This window comes from Culex pipiens, chromosome 2, assembly GCF_016801865.2.
Source record: "Culex pipiens pallens isolate TS chromosome 2, TS_CPP_V2, whole genome shotgun sequence".
Taxonomy (NCBI): Eukaryota; Metazoa; Arthropoda; class Insecta; order Diptera; family Culicidae; genus Culex; species Culex pipiens.
This window is the reverse complement of record NC_068938.1, coordinates 55735251-55755452: the sequence shown is the minus strand read 5'-3', so window position 1 is coordinate 55755452 and position 20202 is coordinate 55735251. Positions and strand designations below refer to the sequence as shown.

The window sequence follows — 20202 nt, the reverse complement described above, 5'->3', positions numbered from 1 at the left end:
TTATTTTTCATCAATGTACACAGGAAAAAAAATCTGGTTGTACTACAGTTGAAGAAAACAAAATTTACATATTTTTGCAAGATTTTAGCAGATCTTTCAAAAAAGTTTTTTTTTTCAAGTAAGTTCCAGTCAAATAGAGCAGCTTGAGTTTTTAGTTCAAACTGTTCAAAAATAAATAAAAATAATCAACAAAATCTAAAAAAAAAACGCACAAAAAAGTAATTTCGTGAAAAAACCCATTAAAGAATTTTTATTGATGTACAATGTACAGCAAAGCAAAAAAATTTTTTCTCGCAAAAATAAAATTTTCGTCAAGACTTAAAATCTTGGAAATTAATGATTGCAAAACAACTGGACAGGTGTATAGTGCAATTTAAAACACTTTTTTCATTCAAATGTTGAAACCGTGGCCTGTTATTTATATTTTTAACATTTTTTTTATTTTATGAAGAAAAATCACCCCGGCAAAAATATTTTCGAAAGGTTCAGAAAACTTCCTACATTCGTGGTTTGGTTGAGCGTTTTAGCAGAATGCATTACTGTGAATACAAAGAGACGAGTTGTTCCTTTAATTCCGCTATATATTTTCAATATCTTGACAGATACGTATTTCGTCTACTAGGGGAAATCTACCCTTTCCAATCAAACACCTATCTTCGTCATATGGAGAGTTTGATGCTCGATTAAAGCTCCAAAAATACTATTTGGGCTATAAACTTACCAGCAACAGCACCGCCTCGAGTAAGCACGCAAATGTATGCCACTTACTGGCCAAAAAGATCACATTTAATGCACTTTTGATCATAATTTGTATTTTGCGAGACCACTTCTCATCATTTTGTTGGCACACACAGTGACACACACGAGAATCCCTCAAACGCTTAATGAATATCGCCAAAATTAACTTTTCACTTTCGCTTACTTTTTCACGGCGCTTAAGATATGAAATTGCTTCCAACTACCGGCAACATGTTCTTTTGACCGTTACTTAGTCACTCACTTGAAGAATTATCCCGAAAAATGTAATAAATTAGCAAGCGCCATCAAAAAAACAAACGCGCCAAGTCGTTTGACGTTTCAATTTTCACTTTGCATTCCAATCGAAGGCTGAAGAAAACCGAGCGAGAGACGAAGGCAAAAAAGAACAAAGGCTGGCCGTCAACACCACCAGCAGCACAGCCAGCGATGCCAGGAAACTTTCCCTATAAATGCCACTTTTCGTGAGAGTTCGTTTGAACTGTCAGCGCAAATGGCAACACTCGACAGAGTGTTGGAAGAAAAAAGAACTAAGCCGATATTAGAAAAATGGGCGTGGCCCAATGCATTCGCCTCGATTAGAATACCCTTGGGAATTTTTTTGTTAAATGCTTGGTAAAGAAATAGAATAACTTTTAGTGAAAGTGAAAATAAACAGAAATGTTCACAAAAACTTGCTCTACTCGTTGGTGTACTTGGTTTTAGTAAAATTCAAGGGAGACTCTAGATTATCCAGCATCATTCAAACACGACCGCTTATTAGGATTAAAATGGGTAGATTTCCCCTACTTGCAGACTTCATCAGTGTTCTGTTCTCGACTCCAGAACGAGAACAGAACACTGATCTGCCGTTTTACGGCGATATGATGTATACGCCATTTTGAACATTTTCAATTTTATTGTACAGTCTGATAAAGAATCTTAAAAGCTACCTCCTGACGAAAGAATTTTTCAAAAAACTGCTCTGTGGCCCATTTTATTAAGCAAACAAACTATGATGTATACGCCAATTATACTCATCATGATGTATGTATACATTGAGAATTGATAGAAGTCAAATTCAATTCTGTTTGAATGTTGATTTGAGGTTTTGGGACCAAATCAAGACTGGGCAATATTTTATTACATTATTTCGATTTAATTCTTAAGGGGACGTCCATTAGGCATCATCCATAAAGTACGTCACGATCTGAGGGAAGAGGGGGGTTTTGAGCAAGCGTGACGTTGCGTGTTAAAAGCATAAGGAAATCGTGACAAAGGGGGGAGTAAATTTTGGCTGATTTAAATGTGACGTACTTAATGGATGACACTTTATCCACATCCACGTAGACAGATGAAGTCTGCAAGTAGTAGACGAAATACGTATCTGTCAAGATATTGAAAATATATAGCGGAATTAAAAGGAACAACTCGTCTCTATGTATTCACAGTTCCTACATTCTTCTTTTTCAGGCTTTGTTGATATTGTCTGAAATATTGTCTACCTTAGTTTAAAATTTGAGAAAAAATAAATTTTCCAGTGTCATTTCATAAGCTCTTATTTTCAACAAACGATGTCTGGGAAATTATTCGTTCAATTTTCAATGTTTAAAATAAAATTGTTGATACATGTAATGCTTTTTTTCGATTAAAAAAAATTAGCAGCTCTCCACCAAAACCAGAAATGGTTTTTTGCACTTGTCGATACAAAAATGGTACGTAAATAACTTTAAATAACGTTAATTTTGAAGTATTTTTCTGATCGATTTGGTGTCTTCGGCAAAGTTGTAGGCATTAATGAGGACTTTTCAGAAAAAAGGGACACAGAAAAAAAATATTATTTTAAATAAAGTTAACTTTTTTCACAGATGTTCAATTTCAAAAAATCCGCATTTACTAGTTTTTGATTTTTTTATATGTTTTAAGGGACAAAAAACCGCAACTTTTTAGCCACAGAGAAGTATGGACAAAAATTTTGCCACCGAGCTATGATTTTAGTCTAAACAAATTTTGACTTCAGTTTTCAATGTTAAAATCAAATTTGCATTCGAAAAGTACTTAACAGATTTTTCGATAAAGTGCACCGTTTTCAAGGTATAGCCACTTAATGTTTAATTTTAACTGAAAAATCACCGTTTTTTATTTTTTGAAATAGTGTCCATGATTGTCCATTCCTAAAAATACGTTTTTTTGAAAAGTTCAGAAAATTTCCAATAAAATTGCCTAAGAGACATTGAAGATTGTACCTCTGGTTGCAGAAATACAGCGAATAAAAGAAAAAGAAACAAGAAATTCAAATGCCAACATCTCAGCAACGCGGTTAGTTGCTGAGATATCGACATTAGAAAATTATGGGTTGTTTGGGTGAGACTTCGAAAACATCAATTTTCCTGTTTTTAAACCTTTGCATGGCAATATCTCAGCAACTAAGGGTCGTATCAACAAAGTTCAAAAAAGCAAAATATTGAGTATTTTATCAGCTTTTCAAAAATATGTTTTTCAAAAGTGGGCAAACATGTGCACTTATTTAAAAAAAAATGAATTACTGCGCCTATTTTGAAAAAAGTTACCTAAAAATTGCTATAACTTGAAAACGGTGCACTTTATCAAAATTTCACTGCAGTACTTATTGATTGCAAATGCGATTTTACATCAAAATATGAAGTTGAAAAATATATGCGAGCAATATTTCAATTTTTTGAGAAAAATTGTATGAATTCAAAATATCATAACTCGGTCAAAGTTTTTTTGCCCATTCTGGAAATTTCTGAAAAGTTGGTATATGATGTCTTCTAAAACATATCAGAAAAAAGAAAAAAAATAGTTTTTTTTGCAAATCTAGTTTTAGTGACAAAAAGTGAAATTAAAAATCACCAAAAAGTTTTTTACCGTGTATCATTTTTTTTCAGTGTATTCCATATCCATACCTACAACTTTGCCCAAGACACCAAATCGATCAAAAAATTCCTTCAAAAGATACTGATTTTTGAATTTTCATACATCATTTTTGTATGAACAGCTGCCAAATTTATATGGAAAATTATATGAACGAACTAATGATGCAAAATGGCTTCTTTGGGCATACCGAAGGCACCAAAAAATTTTCAGCCGGATTAAAAAATACAAAATTAAAATTAAAGAAAAAAGACCGATTCCGAAGGGAACTGCTCAGCTTTTATCGAACTGTTAAATATCATAAAAAAGATGGAGTCTAGTATCGTTATCGACATCAATAAATTAAATGGCACATGATAAGTCAGTTTTTCGAAAGTGCTAATAGTCATATCAAAATTTTCCTTTATCGAGTAAACTGTATCCACGTCCTGCCGCTGCCATATGTCAAATATGTCTAGGAAATATCAACTCCTTGTCCATCGAAACATTCCCCATCTCACTTGACAAAAAGCGCCGCTCCCACTTACCATGGGACGACGGTTCGAATAGCACCTTTGTCAAGCAAAACACATTAAAATGAAAAATGGAACCTAGCGTATTCAATCATAACGTGCCTTTTCTTTTCACCATTCTCAGCCCAACGGCGCTAAAATGCGTGGTGGAAAGCGTTTTAGAAAGGATGAATCGAATAGGAAGAAGTAAAAAAAAAAGCTCGGCAAAGGAAAACCATTTTCCCTTCCATTAGAGCGACGACACAGAGGCAAAGACGTCAACGCGAAGGCCGAGCTCTACGGGCTGTAGGTTTGGGAAGAACATCCAAGGTGATGGCTTCGACGAAGCGTACCATATTTCTCTGATCTAAATCTAATTTTGACACCGGAAAATGACACAACCCCGAAATGAACGTCGCACAGTGTTAGACGCTCTTTGATGAATATCAAGTGATTGTTTTTGGAGGACTTTAAATTGGGATTTTTAAAGCTGTATTCAGAGATGTGGGATTTTTTCTTTATTAAGAAAACATTTTTAAGCTTAAGAAAAACATAAGAAAATAGGTAAATAAGATAAAAATAAACATTTCACTACCCATTGTGTGTGCCATATCAACGCGTGAAATTATCAAACGGTCCTAAACTTTTGAGGAAAAATCGCTTTCCTGACACGTTCCTTCTGTCCCCAACAGTCTTTTTTTAATACATTTTTCCCCCTTCTGATGTTTGCTTTGGAAGGTGGGCGTTCTTTCCTTTGTTGCTGATTATTTTCCAATCCGATACACTGACGCCAATGCCACCGACGCCGTTGACGACCTTTGTCATAATCTACTGTTGGGACCATCTTTCATCTTATGTGGGTGTGAGTGTGATTTTGGATGTTTGATTTTGTGTAGGAGTGTGTGTGTGTCAAAACTGTTTGCCGATTTTTATTTTCCGCCTACAAAATGCTTCTTTTCTGATACAACTTTTCTACGTTTTCTTCTTTTTTTTCTCCACGCAGGAAATCAACTACGATTCGCCACGTGGCGGCGTGTCGGTGATAACGGAGAAGGGTGACATCACGACGTCCTATCTGCTGATCCAGCGGGCGAAAACCTCCGACTCGGGCAAGTATACGTGCTCACCCTCGACGGCCAATCCGATCACGGTGAACGTGCACGTGCTCAACGGTGAGTGTTTCGCTTCTCCTCCCACCCCCCTCTTACCCCGTTTTTTTATTGCTTTCTTACTGAGCTTTCGAAAAAAGAAGAAAGGAAAAAACACGAAACATACAAAACTGAATGTTTACCTCCCTCGAGATGGATTTTGTTTGGGAAACGAGCTTAACCTCTACAAGTCTTCATGATTTGTTAAATATTGATGAGCTTTTGACGGGTTGGAGAGATGTTTATGAAACGTTTTGTTGAATTTCAAAGAAAATAAAGCAATCCAAACAATTCAGAAATAAAAAATAGCTATCATGCTGAAGAACAACTACAATTCCACAAATTCCCTTCTTTTCAATAATGTCTAAATATATTTGAGAATATTTTTGCCCAATTGTTCGACTGGTCCTCCCCCCTTCCTTCAAAGTCAGTCTGAAAAATCAGGAGGCAAAACAATGTTTTTAATATAGTTCAAATTTATAACGAAAATTTATGTGCAATTAACTTAAATCAATTTAAAATGCATTCCACTGCGTATAGAATCATTTTTAGCAAAATTGGGTTAGCTCAAAAAAAAAAATGGAGCTTTAGGGAATTTTCGATGAACAAAACCGCAAAAAGTTTTTTGTTTGTTTTACACAGTAAAAAATAATCAAAATAACTTTGGAAGGTTGAATATTACCTCTTTTATGATTTAATTTTACATGAATTTAGACTAAAAAAGTGACATTACACCAGAAAAGTGGTAAAATTACACATTTCCAGAGGTATAATTACACCTTTTTTTCGGACATAAAAGAAATACCCTTTCCCAGATGTAATATTACCATGATTTTTTCTGTGTACTTCAAGTCTTAATTTTTTGAAAACTAATGATTGGAGTGTATGAAATTTTAAAAATTTAGATTAAAATTGGCTTGTTAAAAGTTTAAACTTTTTGTCATCAAGCGAAGGGGCCATCAATAAATCACGCAATGACTTTAGGGGAGGGGGATGTTATGGGTTTGTTGATTGCCTACGGCCAATACAAAATCCTATTTAATTTTGGAGGGTAATTTTTTAAAGGAAGGGGGTTACGTGGTAATCTCTTAAATATATTTGTTAGATGGGTTGTTGCTGGAAAACCTTAATTCTCGACAGGGTTGTTAAAATATCAAAATATCAGCTCTCAGCAACTACAATTATCTCGCCTGAATATTCATGCCTCAAATACAACTGCTCTTCTCTCCTTATTGACACTTTCAGCACCGAACATAGCCGAACTCGTTTTCGTGTTTACACACTCGCGATAGACATTTTCCTTTTCTCTCTCATTCCCGCTTCCACGATCATCCTACCGCAACAGCGTTCAACCACAAAAGCCGTCACAAAACCAATTTCGCAAACGCAGTTTAACGGGACGTCATGCGTGGTCGGCTCCTAATCGCCATCTCGCGTTCTCTCATTGCAGTTTTCGGAGAGATTGAGAGACTTAGCGGTGAAAGCGCATAGTCGAGGAAAAGGGGAGGAGTGATAGAGAGAGAATGACATCGCTGGGAATCACGAGACACCAGAAAAGATTTCACAAGCTATAGTGACGGCCGCTATACTCTCGGATGTTTTTGGTGCAGAGATAATCAATTGATAGCTTTTCTATCACTCATTTGCATCACTGATTCTCGATTAAATTTTCAAAAGGCCCTATCTGCATAGGAAACCCATGAGGGATAGGTTGTTTTGAAAATTTAATCTAGAAAATTCAGAACCTTTTCTAAATTATCAACATTTTTACACCATTTTTAACAATTTACTCGTTATCTTTGCACAGTTGGTTTGTCTTTAGTTTTTTTTTGTGTTTTATTTTTTAATCATTTCTGTAATTTTATTTTCATTATAAAATTCTGCGATCCATGATGCTGTTGATGGTTTGCTTTGAAACAAGTTGCATAAGTTTTTCAGTTTTTTCCTATTTCAAAAAATGAAAAACTTGGACTATTTTTAAGCGAGTTTAACATACTGAATAGACGCAGAAAAATGCATGATTCACAATAGCTTATTGGACCTTTTCAAGAAAAAAAAAACTTAAGAATTGTTTTAAAATTGACTCCACTTCTTTTTTCTTTCCAATTCAAAAATTTAAAATAAGCATTGATGGCAGGGGAGAGGGGGTTTACGAAGCAGTGAAGGACCAGAATAAAAGTTTAATGGAGTTAAAAAAAAAGTCTTTCTTTTTTTTTAGTTTTTTGTCAGTTGCAAAAAAACACAATCATCACCATCGTAAAAAAAATCATTAAGCTTCTCTGGAAGCTTCAAATATTTTTTAAACTTTTGTTCTCTCAACTTGGTGGAGGAGGATTACGAAAAAATATTTCAATAATAATTATAAGTTTTAAAGAATTTATAATTTCGGAGTAAAACCAAATTATCGAAAAAAATCTTTTAAGGTGCTGTACATCTGCATGATGAAATTCTACAAAATTATCTAAAGCTGTTTAAAATAAACTAAAAATTTTAAAAATGCTAGAAAATACATTATAAATAATTTTTATTTCTCTCACTCACTCAATATTTACAACGGTCTTTATTTCAAAATAAGAAATTTAACTCAATTTAAAAAAAAATATTTCTTGCTTTATTTTATTTCTGAAATAAATAAAAAATATACTGCGAAAATTAATCAAGAATTCTTCATGAAAAGCCTGTTTGCATAATCCGTAAATAATATAAATTTATTGATTCATAATCATTAAAAAAAATACTTCAATTTTAAGTAACTATGAAAAACAATATTTAATTCAGTTGCAAAGTAACCGCCGACCTTACAAGTCGCATTCTCAACGCCAGTCCGCAGTTTGTGTGCGCGTCGCCGCTTTTTTAAAATGTGCACCGTAGACAAAAACAGTGTGGTTCTGGATTTTTGTCAACTCCAAAACCAACCAAGCCCAAAGCTTGTGAAAAAATTTCTCGCAGACCTTCAAGTAAACCAAGAAAACTTGCGAGCATTGCAATTATGCAATAGAAGAAGAATAGCCGTGTTGCAGTTCGCCGACTCAGCAATGGCCTCGTCCATCATCGACAAACCCCTGGTATATCAGGGTTGCAAAATCCCGATTTACCTGGACAACAACGCTACGGAAGTTCGTGTGCTTGACCTACCTCTAGGCATAAGCAATGACGACGTAGTAAAAGTGATGAGTAAATACGGCGAAATTTTGACCATCACCAACGACCGCTGGATTAACTTCTTCCCAGGGATCCCAAATGGAGTTCGGACCCTGCGGATGTTGCTGAAACAGCCAACGCCGAAATCAATCACTATAAACAATGCTGCTGCAGCAGTGACGATTAAAGGCAAAAAATCGCTTTGCAAACTCAAAGCAAAGAACAAAAAATGTGCGGATTCGAGTAAAAAGGTGAACCAAAAAAACAGTACACAACCGATTGAACCTGAGCCAAGCAGCAGTAACAGTAAAAGCAACAACCGTAAACCAGAACAAAATGCAATGGAAACAAGTGAAATTGACGAAGAAGACAACGATGGATTCGAGACCGTGCTTTCTAAGCACACTCGCAAAACCCGGAAGCGCTTACAGGCATATTTGGACGCGGATGACGAATTAACAACAAAACGAAGAGAGATGGCTGCAGAAGAAACAGATGAAGAAGATGAAGATGTCATAAAAGCAAAATATTATAAGAAAAAGTGTTGTGAGATAACTTCTAAATCCCTGGAAGAAGAGGACGAAGATAAACTTGAAGAACTTGATAATTTACTCTCTAAATACTCCGCTAAATATTTGAAACATAGACAGAAATCGTTAGAAAAAAGGCATGGTAATAACTATTGAAATATAGCCAGACAAGTGATTTTCAACTCTGTAATCTTTCCTCTTTCACTATCCACCTTGAAGAGATGAATGCACAATGGTGTAAAGTCTCTATAATAATAAAAAAAAAATATTTAAATTCGCTGACTTCCAGATTTAAAAATAATTTAAAATAAAAGTTTATTAGAAAAGAACAAAATATTTTTATACTCTGAACTGAAAGATTTCTTTTAAACATTTGTAGCCAACATTTTCGTCGATTTCCACAAAAACTACATTTTTTCAAAAAATCATAATTCCTCACCATTTTAACCGATTTCAGCTGTATTGGATGCAAACGAAAGGGTATTAGATAGGCTTTTATGGAAAAATATCTGGAAATTTCAAATATCTAGCCTAACATTTAAAAAGGTTGAATAATAACTTTAAATGCTGTTTTGAAGGTCTCGAATATTACCGCTTTTTCGAGTAATAAAAAAAGTAAACCAGATGAAAATTCAACTGTTTCTGGTGCAAAAAAATTTGACAATAGTAGTTTATGCAACAAGTTGCAAAAAGAGGATTTTTTCAGCACGAGTCGTACATTTATCCAACGAGGTTCACCGAGTTGGATAAATACGACGAGTGCTGAAAAAATCAAGTTTTGCAACGAGTTCCATACAACATTTTTTGCAATTTCGAAAAACACCCATTGAGTGAAATTTAAAGTCGAAATTTCATGTATTTTGTCAATAAATCGTTTAAATCAAAAAAATGTTGAAAAGTGTTACTTTTCGAAACAAGTGCTGAAAAGTTAAAATTTTCAGCACCCATTTCAGTGCTGAAAAGTAGAACTTTTCAGCATTTATTTTGAAAAGTGTTGCTATTCGATTCTGTTATTTTTGGTACAGAAAAGTAGGCTATTTCGTCGTTCAAGAATGACAGGAAAAGTAAGTAGTTTCACGACGGAATTGCAAAAAAATATTTTCACCATTCTTTGATGAATATTACCATCATTCACCAAGGCTCTTAAAAAAATCAGAAAAATGTCGTTGACGCTCAGATAAAAAAAACAATAGTTACAAAACTTTTAATTGCCAAAACAGAATCGAAAAGTAATATTTTTTTATACAAGGGCTCTGAAACCTTCAAACTTTTCAGCACTGAAATGGATGCTGAAAACTGGTACTTGTATCACTTGTGTTGAAAACTAATACTTTTAAATATTGTTTTGATTTGAACGAAACACATAATTATTTGATTTAACATTCCTTTCAAAGTGTGTTTTTTGTCGGAATAACGAAAAATGTTGTACTGAACTCATTGCGCAACTTGATTTTTTCAGTTTTCGTCGTATTTATCTAACTCGGTGATCCTCGTTGGCAGGGTTGCCAGGTTGCCAGATAAATCTGGGAATGCCAGATTTTTCAAGTGTCAGCCAGAGTAAACGTTTATCCTTATCTGTGCCAGATATTGCCAGATTTTACTTTATTTCCATTTTAAACAATTTTTTTTTAAATTAAAATGAACGGATTTAATTCAAAATTTAAAAAATGGATTGTGTTTTTCTGGAAGAAAATTTAAATTCAAAGTTTTTGTTTCCATATAATCAGTTAAACCATCTCAATTCTACAAACTTATGAATTATTTCATATCTTTCCTCCCCTTCACCATTAAAAATTATCAGATTTTCATCTGCCAGTTTTTTTTCAGATTTTTAATCGATACTTTGCCTGATTTTTTTTATTTTGATCTGGTAACCCTGCTCGTTGGATAAATGTACGACTCTAAAATAAAAATGTATAACTTTTAAGCGAAAAAAAAACGTTTTACTGAAAAAATGTGGACTTATTTTTTGCAACTTGTTGTACTACTTCAATTTATATCAACTTATAAAAAAATATCATTGCACAAATTCAAAACAAAATTGCAAAGTTCATCTCACTGTTTAATTTTAATCAATTCATCCAATGTTTCTCCATCACCTCATCAATATGTTTTTTCATTCTTTTCTTTTATCATTTTTTTCTCATTTAGACTCTCCGGGTACCACTGAAGATTTACTTCAAACTCTCCGGATGAAGGGTAATTTCAGTCCTTATTTTTCAATGTTAGTTTTTCACTTTTTAAAAACTCACTCACTCATCTCCTTGCTCACCTCATTTTCAGTAAAGTTTTTAGATCATTTGATCATCCCTCTTCATTCTCGGCCTCTTGCATGATTTACTAACTGTTACAATCCTCACCCCTTTCAGAACTTTCTCCAAATCACGCAAACAGAGGGGGGTTGGGTAGAGCGGTCTGATTATCGAACTTGATTTATGGGGTGCAATCCGACGGGGCCAACGACTCTGGGGCCCTGCCGTGCCGCTGCCCGGAAAAAACACCAACACAGTCAGAGCGAAGTTGATTGCTTTCCCTTTGTCCACCCTCTCATCTCTTTCGCACTCCCCAGGGGGTCTCTGAGTTTTCTTTGGCCTAGGCTTTTCTCCGCGAGGGACTGAAGACAGACAGCGCCACTTTTTACGAGCCTAATAAAACCCGAAAGCGTTGTGTATTTATTTTGGAAACGTGCTGGGTTTGAAGTTAATTGGCGAAATTTTTGCGGGCCACTTCCTTGAAGTGAAATGTCCGGGGGTGGGGAGTTTGCGGGTGTTGGCCACATTTCGGGTGATTGGCCTTGGATTGGGCGATTCGTTATCTGTCTGGTACTTGGCTTTTATTGCTACAATTTAGTTTGATTTGGTTGATGCGGAATTTTGAGTGAAGAAGCTTTAATGCAACACTTCGTGCTATTTTGTCTTACGTCGCTTTTTGACGTTCTATGAAAAAAGAGTTTTAATGTTTGACCTTGAATAAAAAAATGCATTGTCCCAAAGATTGGTTGAAAATGGTTGCAGAATCCCGAGTTATAATTAAAAATGTTTACAGTCGTCGGGCGTGTACGTTTGTCAAATGCGTTCTGACTAAAATCCCTTTGGTCAGTTGTCGCACATGCATCAATTTGCAGGGTGTGTCACGATAGCACGATAAGACGGAAACTTCTTTCATATGAAGGGTGACAACAATGCATGGAGTTTCTCCGGTTTTTGTGGAATATCTCAGGATTGAAATCAAATTTCGGTGATCTGTGAAGGTAACTCAATTTGACACAGCATGCACTTGCGACAAGATAGCACGATTTACTTTGAAGACTTTCAATTTTGCAATTTTCTTATCAATAAACATTGAAAGCCTCTAAATATCATTTTTGGCAATATATGCACACAACTTAAAAGTATTCAAACCCATATTTTCAGTTTTCTAGTGTCCTAGTTTTTATTAGGTTGCTCCAAAAGTAATTTACGAATTCAAATCACAGGACTTCAAGATGTAGATTGTAGATTTCACCAAAAGACTACTAATTAGCCTGTGAGAAAAAAACCCCTATTGCCTGATCAAACTTCAACATTTTAAACTTCGTCGATTGAATCAGAATGTAGAACAGAGTTCGCAGAAAAGTTTTTCCAAATAGTAACATTGAATATTACGCCAATTTGAAATGTCTTGATTCCAAAGTTTTCAGGTTATTATTTATTTTTAAAAGATCTTTAAATTTCAAAATTGTTTTTTTTTTTCAACATTAATAGTTAGACCATTAGTTTTCGAGATATTGGTTTGGGAGGATTTTTTTTTTGAATACATTTTTCTTTTTCTTTTGCGAACTACGACACTGTGCAGTGCTACCACTGATAACAGTATTTGACAAATAAATTTCCGGTGAAATATGTTTTGTCTAAACAGCAATTTAAGTTTTCATTTGACCTTTTCAAATGCTAGGCTACATTTTTGAAACTTCTTATTATTTTTACTTAAAAGCTTATCTAATACCGTTTCGTTTGCACCCAATGTTTGCTAAAATCGGTTGAAATAGTGCGGAATTATGAAAAATGTGGTTTTTGCTCAATTCGGCTACATGGGGATTTGCTGTTTATTGAAATTAATCTATGTTAAAGCCTTAAATTAATGTTCTAATCCACCAAAAAATTGCTAAAAAATCTAATAGAGCGTCCCTGGCAGACGGTAATAACAAAAATCAGGCCATTTCAATCACAAATACTGTTAAAATTACAGAAAATGTAATGGAATCTTCTTGAAATATCCATTTTTGCATAACTGTTTATGTTATCAAAACAAAATTTATTAATGGTCTGATATTGGTTGAAAGCCAAAACAACTTTCGAATAACAATTTTTGTTATGGAAGAATAACTCCAACTGTTATTGGGATGATCGGATAAGTTGTTAAAATAACAAAAAAAAATAACAAAGATTTGTTCGAAGAATAACTAAAAGTGTTATTAGTCTGTTATAACAATAACAATCCAATAACAAAAAAATCATCCCGGGAAATTTTTGATAGGGTCTTAAAATTTATGTTTTAATTTGATTTGTTGTTTTTCAAATCATAGAATTAGCTCAAAATTGTTAATTGTTGATAATCTACACTTCTAAATAAGGACAGCAGTTTTTATTAAGCTTAAAAAACATTAATTTTTTTTTTTGTTCTTTGTTGTGACGAAAGAAATTCAATTTTTCTCATTTATATATTTCTTTTATTTATCTTTTTATATGGCATTTCTTGAAAAGCTTAGAAAAAAAATGTGAACTGTATTTTCAAAATTATATTAGAATTTCATGTTTTATATTAAACATACTATACAAATTATCTTTAAGCCACTACCTTCAACGGGGGAAATCGGGACTACAGTCTGAATAAGTTAAAAAGATTTTAGAGCAATACTTTTTTAAATTGATGTACTAATAATTTTGTTCTGTTCCTGTTTTAACCGAAATCAATAAAAAAAAATCAAAACATTATGCAAATAAATGGCTTAAACAGCTGCTTTAAAACGTCTGATTTTCTACAGATGCCGGTGTTTGTTGAAAAATAATCAAATGTTACATTTATTTAAGTTTTAAATGAAACTCCAGTCTTTTGAAAGAACCGTTCCACGATGGAATATTTTTTAAACTTATGTTTATTTTTAAGTTTATATTATATAATTATTTGAATTTCTAACAAATTGCAGGATAAAATTTGTTTTTCAATGCTTATAGTCATGTTTGGCATCATTCTGTACACGGTGTAATTTTTCATGTACTCAAATAACTTCAAAAGCTATGATATTCAGAACAAAATAAAATACTTTTCATTGCACAACTGATCGTTAAGAAACATTGAAGAATTGCTAGAGTACATATTTGATAATTTCAAAATGCTTAAATTTGAAAAATTTGCTGATAATCTTCTAAATATCTATATCCAAACTCTTCTTGCCCGATTTAACTTTGGTATTCATAGACTATTTATATTTACTCAGAATGTATAAAAAAAGTTAGAAGAATATTTTCTCAAAATAAAATACCAGAATTTGTTTTGGGCGTAATATTCAATGTTTGGCCCTTTTAAAATGTTAGTCTTGATTTAAAAATTTCCAAAATATTTTTTTCGAAGAGATCGGAAAATTTCACGAATGTTTCATGTTTTAACATTGAAAATCGGACCATTAGTTGCTGAGATATCGACATTAGAAAATGGAGGGTTGTTTCGGTAAGACTTAGAAAACTTCAATTTTCCTGTTTCTTTTCCTTAAAGCGGCTGTATCTCAGCAACCCGAGGTCCAATCTTCAATGTCTCTTAGACAATTTCAGAGCAAATTTTCTGAACTTTTCAATACAAATATTTTTAGAAATGGTCACTCATGGTCACTATTTTTAAAAATCGAAAAACTGCAAATATTTCGCTAAAATAAAACTTTCGGTGGCTATATCTTGAAAACAGAGCCCTTTATCAAAAAATCTGTACAGTACTTTTCGATTGGAAATTCAATTTTACATTAAAAAATTACATCAAATTTGTTTTTGCATGAAATTTCGATTTTTTCCAAAAATCACTATTTTTTCAAAAATTCATAACTCGGCGGCAGATTTTTTGACCATGTTTCTCTATGGCTCAAAAGTTGCGGGTTTTTGTCCCCTAAAACATATCAAAAAATCTCGAAAATCAAAAAATACTTATTTTGGGAAATTGAGTTTTTGTGAAAAAAAAGTTGATTAAAAAATCTGCAATTTTTTTTTCCGTGTACCTATTTTTTTCTCAATAGTCCTCAACAATACCTACAACTTTGCCGAAGACACCAAATTGATCAGAAAATTCACTCAAAAGTTACAGCTGTTTGAATATGTACGTACCATTTTTGTATGGACAGCTGCCAAAATTGTATGGAAACTTGTATGGGTGAACCAATGACACAAAATAGCTTATTTGGTCATAGGGAAGGCCCCCACAAAGTTTGAGCCAAATCAAAAAATACAAATAAAATCCATTTCCGGTTTTGGTAGAGAATTGCTCACAACCAAATCTGAATTTCCAGGCCAAAATTATTTTTTTTAACAAAATAACAAAAATCCCGGGATAGACGCACTAAAATCTAATTATATTCAGATTTGGGAACAATTTGATAGGTTTTTTTTCTTCGAAACAGTTTTTGTACGTTTCTGAAATTTTCGGCTAAGCAGTAACTCTTCTATATTTAATACTAATACACTTACTGTTTATTTTTTTGTAATCAAAAAATATTCAACCAAGCCTAAATTGTGTTCCCCTTTCTATCTCTCCTTCCAGGCGAACATCCGGCGGCGATCCAGAGCGGCCACTCGCTGCGAAGTAATCTCATCCTGGCCGGGTTCTGCACGGGCCTGCTGCTCCTGCTGTCCATCTACAGGGTCAGCGGTGGTGGCGACCGGTCCTCGACTGTCAGATAAAACTGACCATAAATCAGCCTCCCCCCGAAAGAGAGAGAGCGAAAAAAGGAACTCTTCGTGAATGATTCAACGAGAACCTTAAGTGTGTGTGTGCGTGAATTAAAATGTGAGTGTGTGTGCGAGATTGTCACTGCACCAGATAGTATATACACTTAGTGAAAGATAGTTGACCCTAGCGTATAAAATATGATGACCAGTCGAAGAAGAAGAAGAAAAAATCGAGGACAACGAGGAAATGTTACAAAGTATTACGGCAAACTTACACACACACACGTTGGGGGAAAAAACGAGCAGAAACAAGTGGAATCTAGCCGGAAAATTATAATTGGAAAGGCGAAAGCTCTCGAGCGTTGCCAGCAGTTGTAACTGCAGTGACGAACTCTCTGTAACTCCGGAAAAACTCGGGTGAAAATGGTGGCCCTTTTCCTTCCTGCTTTTTTTTTTTTTTTTTTTGCTGGGTCAGAACACTTGACTTAACCCGCGTCAAAGTTTCAAAATGATGGCAGCTCACTGCAGTAGCAAAGTGGTGATGGTCAGTTCCGAGGGGGTGTTGGAAAAAGTGGTAAAGTTTTTCGAAAGAAACATGCTGTTGGGGTAATTATGAGGGGGAGTTTTTTTTCGGATTTTATCTCGGGGAATGGTTGGACATTCAGGAAGTTGAAAAATGGTTCCAAGTTGTCGTTCTTGGAAGGGTTTGGGAACATTTTTGTTGATGGTTTTTTGATACAAAAAATGTATTTTTAATTGCAGCCACGAGGGCGACAAGAAAAAATTATTTCTTGCCAAGATTAAACGATTAAAAGTGCTTAAAATCTGAAGAAACAAAAGTTTGTTGATTGCAATTTTGAAGTTTTCGTAATCTCTCGTATCTCTGGGGCAAAAAGGCAAAACGATTTTTGATTTTATTAAACACGTAATGTTTGATGAAATCTGCAGATCCCGAATATTGGTTTACATTTCGAATTCTCAAAAAAAATGACGAATGAAGCTAAAAAAAAAGTTGCCAATGAATCGCAAAATGGTATTGCGATCAAAATGCTTGTTCGCTCTTTACTCGTGTTGGTTCGTATTGAAAAATAATCCCATTTTTTATAATAATTCCTTCAGGGGATTAGATTTATTTTTAAAGTAGTCACAACAAAATAATAAAGTTTAATAAGACACTTCGGCAAAATTCTATTAACATTTAAACTTTTTTTTAGTGGGTTAACTTGATCCGTTTCCTCCAATCCATGATCTGTTTTTTAATATACTCCCAGAACTGGGCAATGGCATACGATAGGATAAAGAGCACGATTCGGTAGTAAAATGGTACTGTGTGCGGACGGAGAGGATAAATCCCGAAATTACCGAGATTACTTTACTCATTGGCTCATTTTCCAAAAAAGTTCATGTATCAAAAAAAAAGTACCAGTACCGAGACTCGAACCCAAGACCTTCGGCATATTGAACCGTGCCTTTGCCGTATGGGCCACCATGGTTCGGTGACTAAGTGGCGGTCATTTATCCATATAAGCCACTCAAAAGGATGAACTGTTTCAATGAACGAATGAACACGCGAGAGGTCTTTACTCTCGCGAAATAGTACTTTCCTCACGTTTCTATTCGGGAAGACTATCCCCTCGTTATTTAACTTTGAGTGTATCTTGGTAGAAATTTAAGGTTAAATATTATCTTTCCATCTCTGAACAGTTAAAACTCTTTACCATTTCTCATTTGAGGATTTTTCTGTTTTTCGCAAAACTTATCGAATTATTCATTACACTTTACCTTGTTATTTTTATAATAAGGTGAAGTACACCCAAAGTTAAAGACCGAGGGGATAGTCCTCACGAAAAGAAACGTGAGGAAAGTGCTATTTTGCGAGAGTAAAGTCCTCTCGCGTGTTCATTCGTTCATTGGAACAGTTCATCCTATTGAGTGGCTTATATGGACAAATGACCGCCACTTAGTCACCGAACCATGGTGGCCCATACGGCAAAGGCACGGTTCAATAAGCCAAAGTCCTTGGGTTCGAGTCTGGGTACCGGTAATTTTTTTTTGATAGATGAACATTTTTGAAGATGAACCCATGAGTAAAGTCCTCTCGGTAATTTCGCGAATTATCCTCTCCGTCCGCACACAGTCGTTATCCTCTCGTATGCCGATGCCCAGTTCTGGGTGTAACATTCCATAGGTCACCTTCCTAAGGTGTCGTGATAAGGTCCAGTTTGTGACGATACACTACCTTCCCTATACTAAGCAATCGAATCTAGAAGAGAAACGATCACCAGTTGTGTTGGTCCGAGCCGGGATTTGAACCCCGATCTACCGCTTACTAGGCGGAAGCGTTACCACTAGACTACGTGGCTCGGTCCAAGCCCAGTTTTGGGTGTATTTTAAACAATGAAATGATGTGAAATTTAAGTAAAAAATAAACTTCAACAACTTGATTATTTTAAAAAAATTGTGATGTTAGGCCAAATACGAAAAAAAAATTCGCTTGAAAATGTGCCCAGGAAATATAACAAAGTTTTAAAATCTGATAGGAACAGATCATAAATCAGATAAAATTGTAATATTTTAAAAGTTGTTGGTCTTTTTTTAAGACATTTTTCAAAGAATCCTTTGTTTTTCGTAAACACGAGTATGAATAATCAATGTTTATGATGTTTGAGTTATGTTTTCTAACCAAGGTTAGATTAGATCAGAGCAATTCTCTACAAAATGAGCTTTTTTTTAATCTCGCTGAAACTTTTTGAGTCCCTTTCGTTTGCCCAAAGAAGCCATTTTGCATCTTCAGTTTGTCAAAATTATTTTCCATACAAATTTGGCTTACAAAAATGGTATTTGAAAATTAAAAAAAATATATTTTGGATCGATTTTGTGTTTTCGTTTTTTGTATTAAAAATGATTTAAAAAAAAACTTTTAATATATTTTGAGTTGACAAAAATGCATTTAAAAAAAGCCTATTTTTGTTCAGTTATTTTCATGCAGGAATAACAACCGGAAAATTAGATTTTCTCAGAGTTGCCCAATAAACCCTCTTTTTTTTATCTCAGATATTTTGGGAACTAATGGTCCGACTTTTAGTGTTGAAAAGATGCCATTTTTGTGAAATTTTCTTCTCTTTTCATTAAAAATATTTTTAAAAAATGTTGTAATCAAGATTTTATTCAAAACACTCGTTTTGGACATTTTTAAAAATTGAGCCAGATTTGAAAATTTTAAATAACAAAAATCTAGAATTTTAAGTTTTTAGCATTGAAAATCGGACAAATAGGCCCATAGACATCGGTGATCTAAACAAGAAGGCAAGTTTGACAACTATGAGGAAATCTAATTTTTTCTGTTTATTTTTGTAATCTTTGCATGGCCGTATCTCAGCAAACAAAGGCCGTACCAAGAATGTTGTAAAAAAATGTAAGAAATTTCCTAAGCTTATCCAAAATATTATTGTTTTAAATGGTTTAACATGGCCCATCAAAAAGAATTAAAAACACCGTTTTTTCAAAAAAAGTTACCTAAACATGATAATAACTTGTTTACGGTGCGTGCACTTTACAAAGATTTTTGTTTAGTACTTTTTGATTAAAAAATTGATTTCACTTCAAAAATTACGTAAAAATTAAATTGACCCAAAAAAAAGTATAAAAAAGTTTATTTTGGAAATTATTTATTACAGTAGTTCCATCCATACCGACAACTTTGCCGAAGACACCAAATCGATCGAAAAATTCTTCAAAAGATACTAATTTATGATTTTTTACATACTGAGAACACCCAAAAAGGCAGATTAAAAAGTACTAAAAAACGAAAATCCTAAAACTTGATTTAAAGATAAGATTAAAATTTACTTTTTTAAGTTTAACGCTGGTTAAAATTTTACTTGCCATGAAAATAATTTAGTAATTTGAAAAGTTAAAATAAATTTTACTTGGAATTCTCAAACTTCCAAAAATATTATTTCAACTGTTTTATTTCATGATTATTTCCTTTAATTAAAAGCAAAATTTTAAATGAAAAAGTCAGCTTCGAAAAAACGAATGCAATTCATTTATTTTCTGCGAAACAGATTGTTTTTCGAAAATGGTATTTGAGAAATCGGAAATGTCAAAATGAACAAAAACTTTACTGTTCATCAATGAACGATGAAAAATAATGAACTGAAGTTCCAAATTTTTGTGAGCTTCAACGGAATTATGTGATTTTTAGTTTGCAAACTGTTAAACAGTTAAACTTTGGAATATTTTAGTGACCTTGAACATTTTTTTTTTATTAAAATCAAAAACAATTTAGGTAACATCGAAAATCTTAGTTCACTAACATTTTCCCAAAATATGGTGGAATTTGATGAACTCT

General features: G+C 33.7%; 1 protein-coding gene across 2 annotated transcripts in view; it reads left to right on the top strand.

Annotated features, from left to right (window-relative positions):
• LOC120430358 (kin of IRRE-like protein 3) overlaps positions 1-19698 on the top strand; it is a 450977-nt gene extending 431279 nt beyond the window's left edge. Inside the window, exons 7-9 of one of the 2 annotated variants that reach the window (XM_052708962.1) lie at positions 5125-5293; positions 11092-11139; positions 15721-19698. In XM_052708962.1, coding sequence (XP_052564922.1) covers positions 5125-5293; positions 11092-11139; positions 15721-15860 — 357 coding nt within the window. In that variant the 3' untranslated portion in view covers positions 15861-19698. The remainder of the gene's footprint in view (positions 1-5124; positions 5294-11091; positions 11140-15720) is intronic. The other variant, XM_052708963.1, reaches the window with a different exon arrangement.
• Positions 19699-20202: the final 504 nt, after the last annotated feature.